Source organism: Ictalurus punctatus, chromosome 7 (assembly GCF_001660625.3).
Source record: "Ictalurus punctatus breed USDA103 chromosome 7, Coco_2.0, whole genome shotgun sequence".
Classification (NCBI taxonomy): domain Eukaryota; kingdom Metazoa; phylum Chordata; class Actinopteri; order Siluriformes; family Ictaluridae; genus Ictalurus; species Ictalurus punctatus.
The window spans coordinates 4,805,197-4,825,893 of record NC_030422.2 but is presented as its reverse complement, the minus strand read 5'-3'; the positions used below and the strand labels follow the sequence as shown (position 1 = coordinate 4,825,893).

At 38.8% G+C, this 20,697-nt stretch overlaps 1 protein-coding gene across 1 annotated transcript in view; it reads right to left on the bottom strand.

The window, feature by feature from the left end:
• Positions 1 to 2,943: 2,943 nt before the first annotated feature.
• b4galt2 (UDP-Gal:betaGlcNAc beta 1,4- galactosyltransferase, polypeptide 2) overlaps positions 2,944 to 20,697 on the bottom strand; it is a 159,948-nt gene continuing 142,194 nt past the window's right edge. The window contains exons 6-7 of the mRNA XM_017471415.3: positions 17,547 to 17,651; positions 2,944 to 4,854 (exon numbers count right to left, since the gene is read on the bottom strand). Coding sequence (XP_017326904.2) covers positions 4,704 to 4,854; positions 17,547 to 17,651 — 256 coding nt within the window. The 3' untranslated portion in view covers positions 2,944 to 4,703. The remainder of the gene's footprint in view (positions 4,855 to 17,546; positions 17,652 to 20,697) is intronic.

Below are 20,697 nucleotides of genomic sequence, written 5' to 3'. Positions count from 1 at the left end.
TTATTATCTCATATCAGTTTGTATCGATAGTCTTGATTTGTATCAACAAGCGTTGAAAATCTGCTAAATTCAAACTAAATGACTCGGGGACAATTTGATTGTTCCAGTATTAATTATACAATAATTATACTCTACAAGTGGCATGTGCTTTCTATGAGAATCAAATATTACACCATCATACCTGGCTAACAATGCTAGACAATTTGAATCACAGCCTGTGGTTACAGCAAAGGCCTGAAGGCATGTCGCAAGTCCTGTGAGGAAGAAATGAACATGTTGGCGTTTATAATTTGAGTCCGGTAGCTTGGGAAATCTGGACTTTGTACAAGACCTGCCAGTAGAATTGCAGTGTAAACCTTTTCCAGAAATGCTACTCAACTTCATCTAGCTAGAAATGTAAATGTTTCTTTACACAATTACAACAGAATAGATAAAGTACTAACTGCAGCCCGGGATATTAAACTGACTATAGTGTGTTTCACTGTGTACATCTAGTAATCAAATGACCAACTCCTTAGCTCTGGTAACTACATGTAAACATCTTATACAGTAATATGGTGCTGGTGCAAAAACTTGGGTAACCTCAATTTGTCTTGTGCACATAGCGTAGTCAGTCAATAATAAAGAGCAGAAAATAAATATATATATAGTTTTCCAGAATTTATTTGACTTATAGATTTGATTTATAGAAGGACGGGGTTGGACGGGGTGCCAACCCATAACAGGGCACAATTGCACACCAGATCACACACTACGGACAATTTGGAGATGCCAATCAGCCTTCAATGCATGTCTTTGGACTGAGGGAGGAAACCCCCAAGGCACAGGGAGAACATGAAAGCTCCGCGCACAGGCGGAGGCAGGAATCAAAACCCCCAACCCCAGAGGTGCAAGACAAACATGCTAACCACTAAAGCCACACGCACCGAATGGGTTGGAATGGATTTAATCCAAACTTCAACTCATAACTCGGAAACCAATGTCAATTTGGACCGGCGGATGGAAATTTCTGGAATAAAAAGCTCCAGTAATACAATACATTGTACAAATTTGAATAATGAGCCTAGCATTTGAACAGCAGGATCATGTTCATAAAATAAATCTATACTGAGTGCGTCTTTGGAGTTTATTTTACAGGTTGAGGTCCTTCTCATATTTACTGACTGGTACACCGCCTGTTGTGCTGCATTATGGGATGTCATGCTGAACATTCGCAGGGTCTATGGACACAACACCCACAGTAATGTGTTAAATGGTGAACAGGGTGTTAATAGGGTGTGATGGCGAGACATATGCTGTATATATCCTGTTCAAAATTGTGTAAATATGACGGCTCGACGTTTAACAAGTCCTCTTAACGCGAGATACTGTCAACACCATGCCAGTCTGAGGCACCGTAAACTCTCTCTCTCACACACACACACACACACTTTTCGCTCTTCTATAATGTTAACACAGAGTAGCACGTGAGTATCAAGAAAGAAAGACACAGGTTTCCAAGCGACAGCTCTTCTTTATTTGTTGTATACAAAAAGTATGTTCGATATGACATAATGCATTCTACATAGAACCATATGTTGACATTCAATGTACAAAAAAAAAACAAAAAACCCCTAAGTTGATCCAGTAGGCGTTTAAAAAGCCACTTTGAGCTTGAAGACCGGAGTTTGTTTCTTACAGGTGTAATATTTCGCAGAGCCCCTGCCCTTCTCGCGTACGGTTCACTTCCTCCCGGCGAGAATGGAGGGATGGAATGGATGAGGAGAGGAAAGGGAAACAAACACCGAGAGAGAGAGAGAAAGGGAGAGGGGGAAAGCTACACACAGTGTGCTACTTCTTTAGAGAGGGAGAATATACTATAACAAAAAATGATATCATACTGGAATGTGCTTCAGCTGTGATCATATGAAGTAGTTCTGTATTATGTAGAATTAGCGATAATAAGCGACCAATTCTTTCCTTTTTTTAATAATTTTTTTTACACCGTGCACAACAGGTAATGTAATGAGACGACTGCCTTGCTAGCGTCATGATATAGCAGCAACGTAAGGTATGTAGGTAGATCACACACACACACACAGAAAAAAGAAGACATTCTTTCATAAACCACAGTGAGATTATGGTCCAACGAAGTGTTTCTCCCCCTCCAGACGGACAAAAAGTGCTCGTTCACATCTACACTGTAGATTCAATTCAGCAGCACGGATGCACTACTCTAACTTACAGACACAGCTCGTTATTTTCCTCACTGGCGCCTATGTACAAATGCACAGCAATAGAAAACAAAAGAACGGCACAAAGATAAGAACGAGGCAGCCGCGGATGACCTGCAGTAACGCTGCAATTCATAAAACAGCCTCAAGGGGGAGGGGTGGGTGGAGAGAGGGAGAAAAACAAAAACGCACACCCTTCACGTCTCATAAACCCCATACATGTCTGCTATGGGAAATTAAAACGTAAAAGATGATGTGCTCAGTGTATCGCTCTCGTTCCTCCAATTCAGAATATACAAACAGGAAAGAATGGAGAAGAAGAAAAAAACAAAAAACACCACAATTACGAATGTGCTATATTTAAAGTCATACTGTTGAATATATGTTTAAAAACCAAAAGTGGACTATAAATGCATTCATGTCCATATACTGCTGTTATAATGTTATATCTGCTTATTATGTTCGAGTTCGTGTTGTACGTACGCCTATTAATGCTGCAATATATGACAGACTTTTGCATGTATGTCATTTATGCTGTATGTCAGCTACATTTGCACCACAGTCGACTAGCAACACAGTTGATAAGCTTTGGTATACTGTATATTTGTGTAAGGAGAATACAAGTATAGTATTATAAATATAATATTATAAGTAAGGAATAAAACATGACAGGACGTGCTGTTATAGGAAAGTCATGGGGGGGGGGGGGGGGGGGGACACAACCTTTTTTTTTTTTTTTACAGCATGTCCTGAACTGTTTTTTGTTTTTGTTCCTCTTATACCACAGCAACCTGCCAATTTTCTTCTTCATTCAAGACCACGACGTTGTACTTTGTGTACATCCATTTATAGTTACATTTAATGATGTGGAATGCCTCTGAAACAAGTTAGTCCCTGTTATCACTTATGTTATGGCAGCTATACAGTTGTTCCCTGACCAGCCTTGTTTTTTTCTTTTTTTCTTTTCTCCCTCTTGACATTAATAAGACCAAAAAAAAAAAAAAAAAAGTCAGCTTGTCATGTTACTGAGAAACCACAAAACTCGCCGTCTTTAAACCTGTGGATTTGCCCTGTAGCTGGCACTGCTGCATCCTGACCAATCAGAATCGAGAATTCGACAATGCTGTGGTAGTATAATATTATAAATATAATATGAAGTATAATAACCGGCTTGAATATACACGTGTCGACACGTGACCGTAATTAGTTTGCGGATTTAGAAGGTTTCTTTTATAGAAACGTTTAACCCGTAATGCAAGAACAGGGCGGCTTTGTAAACCTAGGCAAAAAGTTCAGAAATACCGTTAGCACTGATTAGAAATGATGGCACGTGTACAGGAATGACGAGGGGTGAAACAGAAGGCAAAAGGGAGGTGGAGGTGGGGTGTAAATGAAATGTACTTCTTTAATAGGCTGGGTGAATGGCATGGAAAAAACGGTGGCCAAAGAAGAAAACACGACTCGAGCACCTCATAAAATGTCTGAAGGCATCAGTATGGCGTGCATAGGCAGTAAATGAAAAAGGTGAAACCACAAGACGAAAAAAGAAAAGGGCGAGGAAAAAATAAAAAATCTAATTTCATCTGCAGTGTTTGATGATAGTTCACTGTGGTCTAGAATGAGCGTGACCTCACACACAGAGCAATTAATGTTAAGATGCATTAAGCTGAAGAAGAGAAAAAATAATAATAATAAAAAATTCAGGCAGCGGTGAAAACACACAAAACACACAGCTTCTCGTGTTGTTTTCAAGTGATTGACAGCGGTGACCATGTACAGCTTTGCCAGAATTCCCTTGTTCTCCAAGTGAGAGTTCCTAGAATCCTGGTTCTTCTCAATTCTGGACCACCAAAGGCAGGGCTCTTCATCCAAATCCGGTAACTGAACATTTTTTTGAAGCTTTTCTGCGTAATCAGTGCTTCCGTTATTGAACTCAGAGAGCAGGAAGAGTAGAAATACAAAATAAGAAGAAAAAAAAAGGTTGGAAACTGACAGAGAAGATGATCCCGAGGCTTCTTCGAGCGTCTCCGGCTTCATAGATACGATGAGAAAACGTGTCGGACGCTGCAGCAGCTGCAGGTACAAAAGACATTCGTTTCTGAAATGTTCCAACTCATTTACATCAAGTGAACAGGGTTCCCGTTTGAGAATGTGCCCAGAAACAATGTTTATGCGTGTCCTCCGGGTCTATTAGAGCATCATCCAAATCTCTACGTAGGTGGGGTCCGTGCTCTAAAGCCCTCCAATTTCCCCTTGTCGCAAGATACCCAGCGTCTGTACTGGAGTCGAAATCTGCATGTGGATTTGTGTTTAGAAATCCACGACAAGTCCAGTGTATTCCTGAGAACTAACCTGTTCAGCATATCAGGGGCGCACAGAGGCGCACGGCCATGGGCGGTGTGTGTGTGTGTGTGTGTGTGTGTATATATATATTATATATATACATACTGTATGTGTGTGTGTGTGTGTGTGTGTTGACCTGGCCGTGGTCTATCCTCTGAGAGGTCTGGGAGGGGGTTTGCCAATCTCCACTGAGATGTTGGTGTAGAGCGGGTACTTTTTAATGGAGACCAGGCGATATGTCAGCGAGCTGATGCCGTCCTTCCTCATGGTGTTCTTTGTATTCTGGATTTTATTGAACCTGTCAGGAAAAAACAAACAAACAAACAAACAAATAAAATAAAACAAGAGAGCATATTTGAAGCGGATTTACAGAAGAAGAAGAAAAAAAAAAAAAAAGGAAGGGAAAAGAAAATGTGGATTGCGGCATATTTTCATCATCTACTGGTGCGGATATTCTGGAGACGCATCACAAGATGGCGTGTTACAATAGGGCATGATGAACAAAGCGTTACTGGGTACTATCCAAATCTGTATGTCATCATTTTTTCCTAAACACCTGGGCAATATGATTTATTTATAAACCAGTTTCCATTACACCTTATCACGCTGCTTGTTGACCTTTATTTTTATTTTGTTGTTTTCCATTCAGGTTTAAGCCATGCACAAATTCAAAATGAGCATAAAACAGCTTAATGTCAACCCCCAAATACACATGCTAGCATTCCGGTCTTAAATTAAATATTTATAGCAGTGAAAGTGTCAGGTCCATGGACTAGAACATCATCTACAGCCAAAAGACCTGACGTGCTATGAATGATTAACCGTTAGATGTGCGTACATCGTCAACACCACTACTCCGAGGAAATCTATTTAATCCTGAATATATGGGAAAAAGATCCAAGATTTCATGTATGCTTTTCCATTTCCCGGATTGTTGTCATCACGAGCCAGCAGATGGCAGAACTGGCAAAGCAAAAAAATAAATAAATAAAAGAGCAATGAATCCTTCCTTTAGCAACTCTGTTTCCAGGAAGTTTACTCTGCACTCACATACACGCACGCACAACACTACTGCAAAGTTTTGCGTGGCGGACCGGAAAAATAGTTCACTACTACAATATCCATGAATGCCAACATGTACTGTGACATACTGAAGCAGAGCATGATCACTATGCAGTATTCCAGCATGATAATGACCCCAAACACACCTCCAAGACGAACACTGCCCTGCTAAAGAAGCTGAGGGTGAAGGTGATGGACTAAACCCTATTGAGCATCTGTGGGGCATCCTCAAACGGAAGGTGGAGGAGCACAAGGTCTCTAACATCCACCAGCTCCGTGATGTGGTCATGGAGGAGTGGAAGAGGACTCCAGTGGAACCTGTGAAGCTCTGGTGAACTCCATGCCCAAGAGGATTAAGGCAGTGCTGGAAAATAATGGTGGCCACACAAAATATTGACACTTCGGGCCCAGTTTGGACACTTTCACTTAGGGGTGTACTCACTTTTGTTTCCAGCGGTTTAGACATTAATGTCTGTGTGTTGAGTTATTTTGAGGGGACGGCAAATTTACACTGTTACACAAGCTGTACACTCACTACTTTACATTGTAGCAACGTGTCCTTTCCTCAGTGTCGTCACATGAAAAGATATCATCAAATATTTACAAAAATGTGAGGGGTGCACTCACTTTTGTAAGATACTGTATACATAGTTTTGAAACCTACATGCTTTCCTTTCATGCTAAAAATGAAATATAGCTCAGTTTTTTCACATATCTCAACCAGGAGTAAAGATACTGCCGAAAACAAAATGGGACAAGAAATTGCATTTCAGTCCACTGACTTTACAAAGCACTGCAATTGTTACTGTAAATGCTGGCACTGGAGACTCCTTCCATAAATGTTATATATACTCCGAACAAAAAACTTCACATCAACGATTATACATTTTTCTTTGTTGAATAATACGTCTTTTAAAGCTCTGTTTATTATTAGTCTTAGATACCAAGACATCACCTGTGTAAAAGCAGCTGCTATATTCCTTTACTGCATGCTGTTGCCAATTTTGTTGATAAGCAGTAATACAAAACTACTATTTTCCTATGTAACTGGAAAACGGAGGCTTTTGACATTACACAAAAAATGGCATTTCACAAGATCTTTTCTGTAATCACATGGCATGGTGAAGGTCATCATCAGAGGGCTTAACCATACCAGTAATTTGATTGCTTAAATTTTTCAACATTTAGCCAAAATTATTACAGGAAAAAATCAGTATTAACTAAAGTAATCCGCAAATATAAAGAATTCACAACATAAAATCCATAAATAAAGTTATGTGTAATAAAGTAGAACGACACGGGGGGAAAAAAGTATTGAACACGCTAAGAAAAAGCAGTTCTCCAAGGCAAGGAACCAGCTGATATCCGTAAGTAATTACACCCCCTATCTGTGCAGATTAATATCAGCTGGGTTAGTAAATTGATGGTCTGTAAAAAGGCTTTCGTTACCAAGCTGTCACACAAGAAACATGTCATGATGGGTAAAAGTAAAGAGCGCTCCCAAGACCTTCACAACCTTATTGTTGAGAAACATATCGATGGAATCGGATACAGACGAGTTTCAAAACTTCTGAATCTCCCAGTAAGCACCATTGGAGCCATTATCCGCAAGTGGAAGCAACATCGGTCCATCAACCGGCCACGCACAGGAGCTCCTCACAGGATTTCTGACCAGGGAGTCAGAAGAATAGTCAGAAGAGTAGACCAAGAGCCAAAGACCACTCGGAAAGAGCTCCAGAAACACTTGGAGGCAGCAGGTGTCATCGTCACAGAGAAAACAATAGGCAATGCACTCCACTGCTCACGCTCACCCGCAAGACTCCATTACTAAAGAAAAGGCATGTCGAAGCTCGTTTACAGTTTGCTACAACTCATTTGGACAAGCCTATGAAATACTGGGAGAGTGTAGTCTGGTCAGACGAGAGCAAAATTGAACTTTTTGTCTGTGATACTACACACCATGTTTGGAGAAGAAATGGCACTGCACATCATCCTAAAAACACTACACCAACAGTGAAGTTTGGAGGTGGAAGCATCATGGTGTGAGGCTGATTTTCATCACATGGTACTGACAGACTTCATATAATTGAAGGAACGATGAATGGAGCCCTTTACCGGGAGATTCTTGAGAAGAATCTGCTGCCATCCACCAGGATGATGAAGATGAGACGTTGGTGGACCTCCCCCCTCCCCCTCCCCCCCCAACCATGTTTTGTTTTTTACTTGAACTAATTCAAGTAATAAAAATTCCATCATTTTTTTCCTTTCATGTAAATGTAACAATTCATGCAGTAGAGGGATATATTGGCTTCATTTGCATTTAATTTAACGTGTAATAAATCAAACATAAAAATAATAAATATGACCATGAGACCCACCATTTATCTTTATACCCAACTTTGACAGTCCTGCAGTCTATTTTCCTTTTAGCTGCTTTTATTAAAGGTGCAATATGTGATTTTTTTTTTTAAATTCTTTACTTGTACAAATAACCTGGAAGATATAAGAAGAACATGGTTTCAAATAAACAAACAAACAAATAATGCCATGGCTTTAGCAAAGTTTATTAAGTCATAAGAAAACCCATTTGGAAAACTGATTTCTGGTCTGGAATGCACCTACACGTTAGTCATTTTATAAAGCCTATATGCGCCAGCTAAGATCTTGGAGGCGGAGCTTCATGAACATGGGCAAGAATCATTCAATTGTCGAACCCACCTAACTGAACTAATCCTGCCAAAAAAAAAAAAAAAAAAAAGTCTAATCTTACCTAATGCACCTTTAAACTGGCCACTCACAGTACCTACCGCCCCAGAAAGCATATACAAGTTTCCCCAAGTTAATAAAAGATAATAAAACACGTCTACATGCTTTTGCAGGAAATATATGGCAGAGATGTATATATAAGTATATTATATTCAGAAAAAAAACGACCTTCGGTCAAAATCTGATCTGTACCTAGTTTGGCCGTACTCAGAATTCAGCCACAGTGATGTGACGGATTTTCCCCAAACTGCTGCACAAATCTGGGTGAAGCAGTACAAAGTTTGCCTTGATTTTGTCATCAAAATGAAGTCTTTGCCTCTCTTACTGATTCAAATATTAAATCTAGTGTAACGTCCTCAAGCATCCTCCTGGCCTTGAAGTACAACAGGCTCTCTTACTGTGCACAGAGAATATATTAAGACCTATCACTTCTGCCAAGCACTTCTATCTTGTCACTGTAGAAATAACTCAAGTAGTCATACTCACAGAAGGCAATTATCATTAGACTATGACTGGGTGTCTTTATAATATATATAATCTCACTGGTATTGTGATCTCAGACTGTAAGCTGCCTGACGTACAACCATGCCAGTAATTCAGTAGCTTCCTGGCCACAATTGGGCTACAGGAACAAGGCCAACTGCATCGGGGAGGGGGGGGGGGGTATGCAGCATGCGCATGGCATTTTCATTTGAAATTAAGCAGCAATGTATCTGCATAGTGATGATGTAATAACTACAGCATACAGAGTACTCAGTGTGTTTCGTAGCATACAACGGGTGTCTCGGGTCCTACGACACAAGGTCTCTTGATGTTGAAGTTGTTTGACAGGGCTCACAGGGAAAGTCTTGCTCGTACACAAACTCAATAGAACATCTGGCAGAGAAATAATGCGGACACAGTTCTTTAATCACAATCTGGACCTTAGCGCTACTCCAAACCAACATAATTCTTTGACCTGTCTTGGTCTGTTGGTCTACAAACTGCACTATAATGTAATCCCTGTGAAACTGCTCCATGTGTAGCCAGGCTTTCAGCTTTTTCTGTAATGATATTGGACCATGTGGTACAGCCATAACCACATAACACTGGGAGAGTATAAAGTATAGCCAGAGTCGTATACCCTGTCAAACAAATCTTCTTTTATACCAGACCTTTACTGAGACTACAGCAGCCAGGTCATTCTTAATCTCTGCTAATCCAATTCACAGATAACCTTTCTTTTTTTAACTGGATTATTGCAAATCTCAAGATAAATAAAAGAGAAATCTGCTTAAACACAATGATAATTTTAACCAAACATTTCTTCACCATATAATGCCCTTCTCGTGTTCCTTTCTCAATTTTCACCCCCCGTTACAAATAGCATACACAGAACATTTATTGTTCTGTAGATCTGACTAATGTAACCATGTCATAAATGCATCATGGAAAAGAGCTGACTCGGTCATGATTTGCCATGACAGTTTAGATCCAATGATACAAGAGTGTAATATATATATATATATATATATATATATATATATATATATATATATATATATATATATATATATATATATATATATATTCATCCAAGTGAAGAGCTTTTTTTATTTAATTTTATTTGAAGTATGTGAGAACAAATATATTTTGTTAATTCAGCTAGCAAAACTGTAAAGTACCTGTATGCTAATATCTGAACACAGCCAACATTTTAAGGTTACTTCACAATTACATTCCCAAAATTTGAGCACAAATATTGTTTTGGTTTCACAAGGTTCTACCAGTTTCTTAATCTTTTAACGTTGTTAAATAAAATAAAAATGGAAACGCACTTTTGGCTATGAAGAGTAATCTTAAATGCCTTTCAGTCGGTTTTATCGATCTGAACGTATTCTCTATGATAAATCCACTCGGAGTTGTAAGTTACATTGATTTTATCTGATCATGTGTATGTAGTGTGTGAGCCTCGTGGCGATCGCTTGTGTAGTGTGCACAAAACGACTGATTGTGAGTGATAGCAGGAGTACGAGTAGTGTAGCTTTTAATGCCATGTCAGAATCTGTGACTATTTTCATGGCAAAAACAGACTTGCAAAAAATGACAAGCGTTGCATAAAATACAATAGAAATATAACCAAACAAAAGGAGAATACAGCAGTTAAGATTATAGATGATGTTTTACATTTACATATGATAACATTTCTAAAACATTTTCCGGTAAAAATCTTACTAGACAAGCCCTTAAGTGAGCTTACTACACAGAAATGATGTCTGCTTGAATTAAAAGCAGAACACTCCAATAGAATACGTTTAATGGAAAGCGGGGACTTGCAGAACACACCGTACATAGAGTCGGGTCTTCGCCTTTTAGCAGAAATGCATGAGTCAGTACTGAATGGCTTGTGCGACATCTAGTGAACACTACTTGATCAAATCTTGTTTTTTAAAAAAAAGATTAAAAGTCTGCTGGGGAGTTTCGGATGGATTCCGTGTAATTTGTTGTTTGACTGTGAGTGATAACAGTAGTGCAGTCTGAGCAGTACAGCATCTAGCGGATTGTGAAAATCGTGGGGTATCCACAAGACGTCAATGTTTTGTATTGTTTTTTTTTTAAATGAGTTTAAATCCTTTTGCATTTATACAGAATTCAAGTTTTGTGGTGCGGCCAATGAACCGCGGCCAATGAAATGAACTGTTATCCGATGTTAGCCATAATATTAACTTTCTACTCTTTTGAGAACTTTCTAATGTTCCAGAACATAAAGTCACTAAGCTTTATGTAAAAACACTAAGCTCTATCTTCACTCTCTCTCTTTTTTTTAATAGAAAAGTTCTAAGAAAAGGACGTTTCCTTGAAGAGTTTCTTCTTCATTGACCGAGAACTTTTCCTATAGAAGCCAAGTCACAAGGGTGCACTACTAAACAAGTCCTCATAAAGCCTGGCATGATTTATACCCTGCTATCAGCTTCCATATCATCAGACAAGCTACAAAGCCTATTAGAGCCGCTAGATTGGCCAAAGCCGACGATTTATGTCCTCAGGTGTGGTGGCTTCAGCGTCTATGAGAGCACTCATGCTAGACTGGAGTTAATATTCAGGCGGCACCGATGTTAACTAATCAGTGCAATGTTGATAAATAGCGAGCTGTCTTCCGCGGGCGAGCACGGTGTCTCATTACTGAGGCTCTTTCGCTGGATTGACCAAAACAAAGGCAGCGATGGCAGTGATCGAGTGGTAAAGAGGGCAAACATTTATCAGCAGGTAAACACCAGCCTTGCTCGGAGAACGCAAGCACATTTTCCGCACCCATCTCTCTCTCTCCTTCTCTGGATTTATATCTAAGGACAAGCCACTAGTATCATAATAACACATGACTGCACACTCACAACTAAACACTTTTAGGAGTTCACTCGCTCTATGCAAACTCGTCCGTTTATAGGTGAACGGAATTAGGGTACTGTTAAGCGTTTTCGAAAACTAGTGGTATTTTCCATAATCAGATTTTTAAGCCTGCGCTTAAGGGAAATACAAATGACAAAATATAAAATCTGCCGTTTTCATACAAGATCAGACTGAGAATTAATCCATGCTTAAGATACGACAGCGCTCTTATACATGAGATAACCAGCCCTAATCGAACAAAGGTTCTTATACACCAAATCAAGCAGCTGGCCTAAACATGGGAAGTCAGAGATCAAAAGGACCAACATGAGCTAATCAAACAGACAGGCATCCCTTAAAGGCTCCTCAAGCTTCTTAAGCCTTTTATCTGAAACTAAACCTCTTATCTTGCAAAATGAGACATTTTGAAATAATGCACAAGTGTGCTAATGAAGGGTGTTGTGTGTTTGTCTCGCAGAAGGCACAAATCATTTTTTTCTGATGTTAATATATGAACAATTACTACATGAGATAACACACAGGCCAAATTCCCTTAGTCATTCATAACAATGGGTGAGATCATGGAATATAGCTGTGATGTGCAGCAAAAGGTTGTTGAGCTTCACAAAATGGGGCGTGGCTATAAGAAAATAGCACAAGCATTGAAAACGCCCATTTCACCATCAGGGCAATAATTAAGAACAGAAGAGGAAGAGTTTGTGTGTCTATATCGTCTCAACATGCTGTGAAGAGGACGGTTCGAGTGGCCAAAATCTCCAAGGATCCCAGCTGGAGAACTGCAGAAGTTAGTCGCGTCTTGGGGTCAGAAAGTCTCCAAAACTACAATCTGAAGTCACCGACATCACCACAAGCTGTTTGGAAGGGTTTCAGGAAAAAAGCCTCTACTCTCATCCAAAAACAAACTCGAGCGTCTTCAGTGTGCAGACACGACTGGACCTTCAAATGGGATCGGGGTCTATGGGCAGATGAAACCAAAATACAGCTTTTTGGTAATAAACACAGAGGGGGTTTTGGAGCACACAAAAGTACCTCATGTCCACGGTTAAATATGGTGGAGGATATTTAATGTTTTGGGGCTGTTTTTCTGCCAGAGGACCTGGACATTTTGTTAGGATACATGGCATCATGGACTCCATCAAATATCAACAGATATTAAATGAAAACTTGACTGCCTCTGCCAGAAAGCTTCAAATGGGCCGTGGTTCAAATGGGCCACAAAATCAAGCTCCTGTCATGACCATCCCAGTCCCCTGACCTGAACCCCATAGAAAACCTGTGGGGTGAACTGAAGAGGAGAGTCCACCAGCGTGGACCTCAACATCTGAAGGATCTGGAGAGATTCTGTATGGAGGAACGCTCTCAGATCCCTCGCCGTGTATTCTCCAACCTCATCAGGCGTTATAGGAGAAGACTCAGAGCTGTTATCTTGGAAAAGTGAGGTAGCACAAAGTATTGACTAAAAGGGTGTCAATAATTGTTGCACACCTATATTTAACAAAGATACATATTTTTGATAAACCTGTTTTATTTACAGTTGCAGTGATATCCATGAGAGCAGAGTGTTTTTTGATTTTTTTTTAACAAAAGATCAAAAGGTTAAACAATAAAGACAAATTTTCACAGCCTTCATTGCTCATTTTTACCAAGGGTGCCAATATTTGTGGAGGATACTGTATCTAGAAAATGGAGAGTGAGACAAAAACTACTACTATCGTAATAGTGGTAGTAGTGGTAGTAGTAGTAGTGTCGGTAGTAGTAGTAGTAGTAGTAACAGTAATAGTAGTGGTAGTAATAGTAGTAGTAACAGTAGTAGTAGTAGTAGTAGTAGTTGTAGTGGTAGTAATAATAGTATTAATAGTAGTAGTAGTGGTAGTAATAGTAGTAGTAGTAGTAGTTGTAGTGGTAGTAATAATAGTATTAATAGTAGTTGTAGTGGTAGTAATAGTAGTAGTAGTAGTAGTTGTAGTGGTAGTAATAATAGTATTAATAGTAGTAGTAGCAGTACTAGTAGAAGTAACACTCAACTTTTTTTTTTCTTCCTACGTTTTGGGTTTTGATTTTCAGTCCAGATTTTGCATTTGACCAAGATGTTTCATTTCCCTGCACCACTAGTGTAAATGTCTATTTAGGTGTGTTCCCTTTTGCTAATACTGTTACCAGCTGAAGTGACTGATGACTCTTGTCACTTGTGATTATATCACTCAGATCTCTGCTGCAGCTTAATCTTCATCATTCTGTAAGATTACATCTTTTATCGTCTGACTGCCCTGTGGCTGTGAAGTAGCTATACTTATAGTAACGACGATGTATAAAATCATTATTTAAAAACAAAACAAAAAAAATTAAGTTTTGCACAACAGTCTTTGCCTGTCAGTTGTCATGCTCCTATTTCCACCTTTCTTAATAAAACCACAGAAAAAAATTATATACATCATAAACAATCTGAAATGTGATTTCTTTCAGCTAAAAAAAAAAAACAAAAAAAAAAAACAAGTGATCATCCCTTTTTGCACATCCCATACTATATTTTGACTCATACTATTATAAAGTGCTCATAGGCTAAATCTAATATCTACCGCTCTAACTGCAATCTGAAAACTAGCTATAGAAGTGGCGAATGTGACATCAATCTGAATTTTTCATCCGCTGAGAACAACAGAATGATAAAGCCCTATAATTGCCCATGCGGAGCGGGAGCAGAAGGAAAATTACACCAATTGATGAGCAATTTCCATTGACTATTACCTCTCAATAGACGGTTGTGCTCATTTGTATGGTGGAGTTTGTCTCACGCAGCACTTAATTGCCTCACACCGAGCTTTTTCCACTTGTCTTAGGAATATGAAAGCAGCTGCAATTACAATGAATGCTGACAATTACAAAAGAGCAAGTTACTGCAGGGCTGAATAGAAAACCATCCATTAATAAGGTGTGCAATGCTGCGTCACCCTGCTTGACACATCCTGTTAACCATTTTAGTGAGCATTCCTAAAGAAGAACTGGTCAAAGATTACCAAGAACACTAAGGCTTATTGTTTGGGAGTAAAAGCGTGTATGGATGGATGGATGGATGGATGGGTGGTCTATCTGAGACATGATTGAGCCCAAACAAATGCGAAAGCAAAACCGCTGGCTCGAGTTCATTAGTGTCAGCATGCATTTAAAAATTAGCATGACGCTAATGGGAGTGGGTGGTGCTCATTATTTCCATGAACACACTTGAAGAAGGCAGAAGGAATAAAAGAAAGCGAGAGAATAGCTCGATAGATCGAATTAGTCTGGTGATTAGGATTATCTGATTTTTTTTTCTTCTGTTGGTCAAAATCTTATTATAATGCTCTGAAAACCGGAGAGTCAGACAGATAGATAGGCACAGCAAAAAGGGAAAGTGAAGAATAGAGAGAAAGAACGCGAGTGTCAGCAGTGAACGGTGGAGAAAAGCCCACTGCCAACTTTTAATGGTGCCCCATACTTTCGTCTTGCTTTCTTACCCACAGCTCCATCTAGGATTGATAAGGAGCGAGCCAACCTCTGACTGCCTATGGCAGCCGCTGGAATTGTTTTGCAATTTGCTGCTCTACGGTGCATTCTCTTTCCCTGAGAACAATCTATCTCTGCAACACAATATTCAACCCCATTGCCATTGATTGGTTCTTTTTTTAAATATATATATATCAATACCCATTCATACCCAAACTATTCAGGCGCACAATACACTTAGCTCAGCATAAACGTGCACGATCGAGTGCGTGAACGACCGCGGGAAGGACGGATGCCAATTTATATGCACTGCAAGTTTAAGGTTAACAGTTCAGATCTGCTGCAGCACATCATATGGGTTCATAACAAAATAAAAAGATTGCCTCCTAGTCGTGTACTGAAATTGTTTATTCAATACCTAAAGAATGAAACACAATGTGGCGTGCTGGTACAGGAAAATCACCGACGGGGTGGAGTGATGTGGCCACAGTGTTACCGTTAGCGACGCTGAAGAGGATTCGTTCCCAATAACAGCACGCTCTGTGAGCTGCTTCGTTCCTCGCATATCACAACTTATCACAACAAGGTACAATGCAGTGACGAAGGCAACGCAACGCATCTACAGCTTTTTACCACCAAAGTTGAGATCCTCGTGGTAATTAGGGTAATCTCTCGCTCGCAAATTTTAGTGTATTGCTATAGTGCATACAGTAGGACCCCCTTATCGTGTTTCAGGCATCCGCTGGGGGGCTAGGAACCCATCTCACGTGGTGCCTGAAACCGAACACTATACATACCGTACATATTTATGATAAAGTTTAATTTATAGATTAGGCACAATAAGACATTAACAACAATAATTAATAATAAAATAAAGCAATTATAATAATAATAATAATAATAATAATAATAATAAAAGTTATGTGAATGTGGTCTCTCTCTTGCTCGCCTCAGGAGCTGATTTCAGTTAGTGCGTGTTTGTTATATGGCGCAATTTATTATTTCTCTTTTTTTATATTTACAATAAAGCGATTTTAAATTGTAGGGTTGTACAATTACTACTAATATGTAGCGATAAAGTTTACAGTGGCGTCAAAATTGAGTAAAAACATTTTTAAAAAAGCAAAAGATTCTTTGTTCTTCATTTTCTAGAAACAGAGTTTAAAAAAAAACCTTGCTGTATTTTTTTTTTGGAGTTAATTAAGAGAAGACACCACCCCCATCTTGCTCCGCCCAAAAGTGACTCAAACGGACCCGACGTATATAATTACGACTCGTAAATACGAGCTTCCCAGGAGTGCGCAATTTAAATGATGAATGTTTAGTGCATTTCTGGAATTTTCTATTGAAACCGAAACAGCAGATATGGGTTTTATTATTATTATTATTTTAATGTATTAACGGTTTTCTTGCCAAACCTTGAGAACCTGTGAGAACAAATCAGAAAAACAACATTGGAAACAAATAAAAAAACAACAACAACAACAAAAGTGTAAATAAACAAACAAACAATTATATAGCAATCAAATAAAAAAATTCAAAAAGATGGAATACTATAGTTTGATCATCTGGAAGAAAAAAAAAAAAAAAGAGTATAAAATATGAAAACATTCTCTCTCTCTCTCTTTCTCATTCAAAATGTAATACTGCAGGTGCAAATACTGTGAAAGATCATCATAGATATAGAGCGATAGACAGACAGACACATTGACAGACAGATGGACAAAAACAAAAGATGGAAGGCTATGATTTGATTTTGTGAACACTGAATAAAAAACAGAGAAAATATTTTCTGTCTGTCTCTCTCTCTCTCTCTCTCTTTGAAGGTTGAAGTTAGAGGCAATAAGCTGTGTTACTTTAGATCAACTAAATTCCAGATTAAACATAATCCCCATCAAAGCGTCCCTTATAAATCCAATTTATTTATTTATTAAAATCACTAATCTCTTCATTCAGGGGTGCAGCCATATTTGTTGCAAGTCTCCGCATTCTACACAGAGCTCATTACACAAGTAAGCACTTTAAAGCCTACCGTTCACCTACCGCAAAGACAATTAAATAAGCAGCACCCTCCGACACCTCCTCAGAAAAGCAGAGGACAGCTACAGTACATGCCAATGTTGACATTCAACGCCTGTAAAATGCTACATTTATAGATCACCTGCCTCGGGATGCTCCGACTGATATATGAGAAAACGTAGAGTGGGAGGGAATATGACGGCTCCACAAAGAGTCAGGTTAAGCTACCAGGCAGTGTGTGTTAATGCTGTGGTGTGTTAGAAGGTCAGAGCTCACCTCTGGGGATTGGGCTCATTGTGCTTGTCCCTCTCGTGCTTGATCATCCTGTAGCGGCCGATCCTCACGTCTGGCCGAGACACCTTCATCCCGTTCAGTGTAATCCTTGGAAAGAAAGAGATGGAAAGAAAGAAAGACAGAGATGAGATTTTTTCAGGGAAACCAATACAAATTAGTACATCTTTCCTAGTTAAAAGAGGACACATCCCTTGCCATTGAATTTGTTGCTGCTATAGGACAGGCAGTGACGGGTATGATTATGTGCTCTGCTGTCAAAACTTGTTCATATGTCTGTTGGTTTGTTTGTTGTATGTAGGTATACGTATTTGTGTGCGTTCCCATACACAGTTATACTGACTATTGTTTGGGAGTAACTGCAACTAACGATAAATGTCATAATCGATTAGTTGGCCGAATAGGGGGGGGGAGGGGGGGGACGGGACAACGGGGACTTCCAGTATCATTTTTTCATTTATTTAAAATAAAATCCACAAACTGAGTGTTACAAATATAAACTTTACACAACATTTTGTCCAATTATATAAGACTGAAAAGAACCCAATACACACAGACACACACGGCAGAATATATGTTATTCATTTAGCACTGTAGTTTAATTCCATGCTTTTTTTTTTTTTTTTTTTTACATCTATAAAAAAAGCAATACTTAAATACTAATACATATATATATATACACATACACACACACACACACATATATATATATATATATATATATATACATACATATATATATATATACATACATATATATATATATATATACATACATACATATATATATATACACATACATACATATATATATATACACATACATACATATATATATATACATACATATATACATACATATATACATACATATATACATACATATATATATATATATATATGTATGTATGTATGTATGTATTAATTTTTATGGATGCACAGAAAGCACTGATTCTACAGTCCTAGCAATCCCTGGTTGATTGGCAGAACCTGTCATTCCCCAGGGATTGGTTCAAATACCAGGTTCAATTACATATTATTGTTGGTGTGACATTTAATTTGAATGATCTTTTGTTTACTTTATTCATCACTGCGACACCTGAACTTGCCTACCACTCATAGGGTTTTGCAAAAGATCATTTCATTTGTAAATAAATCCAAAATAAATCCATCAATGAACGATCGTCATCTTAGCTAACGTGATATTTGTGAACGCACGCGAATAACCAAATTGATTCATTTTAAAAACATCTGATTTGAATACGTTTTGTTACATTTAACAAAAATAAATATCATATTATTTAAACATTTTAAAAACTTTCCTACAGATCCCCTGCAATTACACCACTGACCACTAGGGGTCCGCGGAAACACTGCACTAGACGGTAGAGTACACAGTGCGTAGTGTAAGTGTACAGTACGTCATTTGGGGCATGACTTTAGTATTTACTCTCCGAAGCGTGTTTTCGGAACAGAAGTAACGTAACGAGTAAACGTACCGCGCGCAGACCGAGTTCATAAAGATTTTCATCATCGATTATTATCGGTTAGTTGTTGTAGCTCTACTTATTATAAGAACATCTCCCACAGAGGATGACAATTACTGCCATTATTAATATAATCAGGATTTCACTCAACAGCATCAGGATTGTCAGGTTTTACACAAAGTTGTGAAGTCCATAGCAGCACTCACGTGCACACTGTCATTAAGGGAAGAGAGGGACATACCAAGTACTAAGGAATTGTGAAATTTGTGTATATCGATTGCAATTTCGTGTGTGTATGTGTGTGTGTGTGTGTGTGTGTGTGTGTGTGTGTGTGTGTGTGTGTGTTACATCTCCAGTTGGGACTATCCAGTACATAATAGCTATTAAATTATAATTGCTTTGGCAATGTAGAGCAACGTAAATGCAACGTAGCGGCATCGTGTTAATAAAGCCTATTTAACCAAAATAGGAAAAAAATGCGACCAAATTAGAAGCCTTTTTGTTTTTCCATTTTCCCATCTGCATGTTTATTTGCTCTTGCCTTATAACTGCAGTAAAGCTTGACATCACTATTTATTTATGTTTCAGTGCTTTCACTGATTGCCAAACCAAAAACTCATCAAAACCTTGTTTACCTCCCACAACACACACACACACACACGGTTAGCAGTAGCAAATATGCAAAAAAAAATTCTAATCAAATAAATAATAATAGATAAATAAATAATCATATGGTCATGATGTCCACTTTTCGAGTTCTTCAGTCATGATGGAGCTCAATCCTGTTTGTGGAATTAAACAAACCTCAGAGTCAGAGTCAGAGTGAGTAGAAATGGCTTAAATGATGCTCTCTCTGCCTGGCTTCTCTCCAGGAATCACACTGCCTTTCTTAAAATGTTTATTTATACAGAAAACCCGAGGGTAGGTATGAGGATGTATTTCTAGAGAACGTTGTCAACAAAACATACATTATTCAGAGAGTGGATTGCTAATGATCTCTGACTGCAGTGCACTTCAATAATAATAGCAGATGTAAGGAAAAGATCAGCACGGTACACATCGTCCCCCTAAAACCAGGCCTTTTCGGAGACATGCTAGTGAAAAACAGAGGATATTGAAAATAGCTTTGTTGTCAAAAACGTGACCTTTATTCCACTGGGTTAATGGAGTGAAGATGAGAGATTTTCCGTATGGTTCTCGCTCAACAGAAATGTCATTAATGTTATGCAATAGCCCATCACTGCTGCACTGTCTCACCACTGCAAAGGAGAAACCCTTCATTCATTCTAATGCTCGACAAACTGATCAGCCAGCTCTCTCTCGGCTTCTCTGATGTACTCTACAGCTGATTACATCTCATGCGGGAAAGACGACAAAACAAGTCCCGCGATGCACGAGGAGCGGTGAGTTAACGACTCGGGTCCGTTGATATTCTGGTTATTTACAGGTTTTTGTGTCCCCCCCCCTTCCCCTCCCCCTCCATGAGACAATGAACTAGAACTTGAGGAAACTCCGGAAGCACGTTGCTTTAGGGCTGATGATGGACTGTCTGAAACGCCCTGCTCCGGGGTTCAAAAGTTGGATAAAATGACACGAGAACAGATTTTCTCACATGTCTGTGTCATTCTCAGACTTTTATTGTCGAGCAC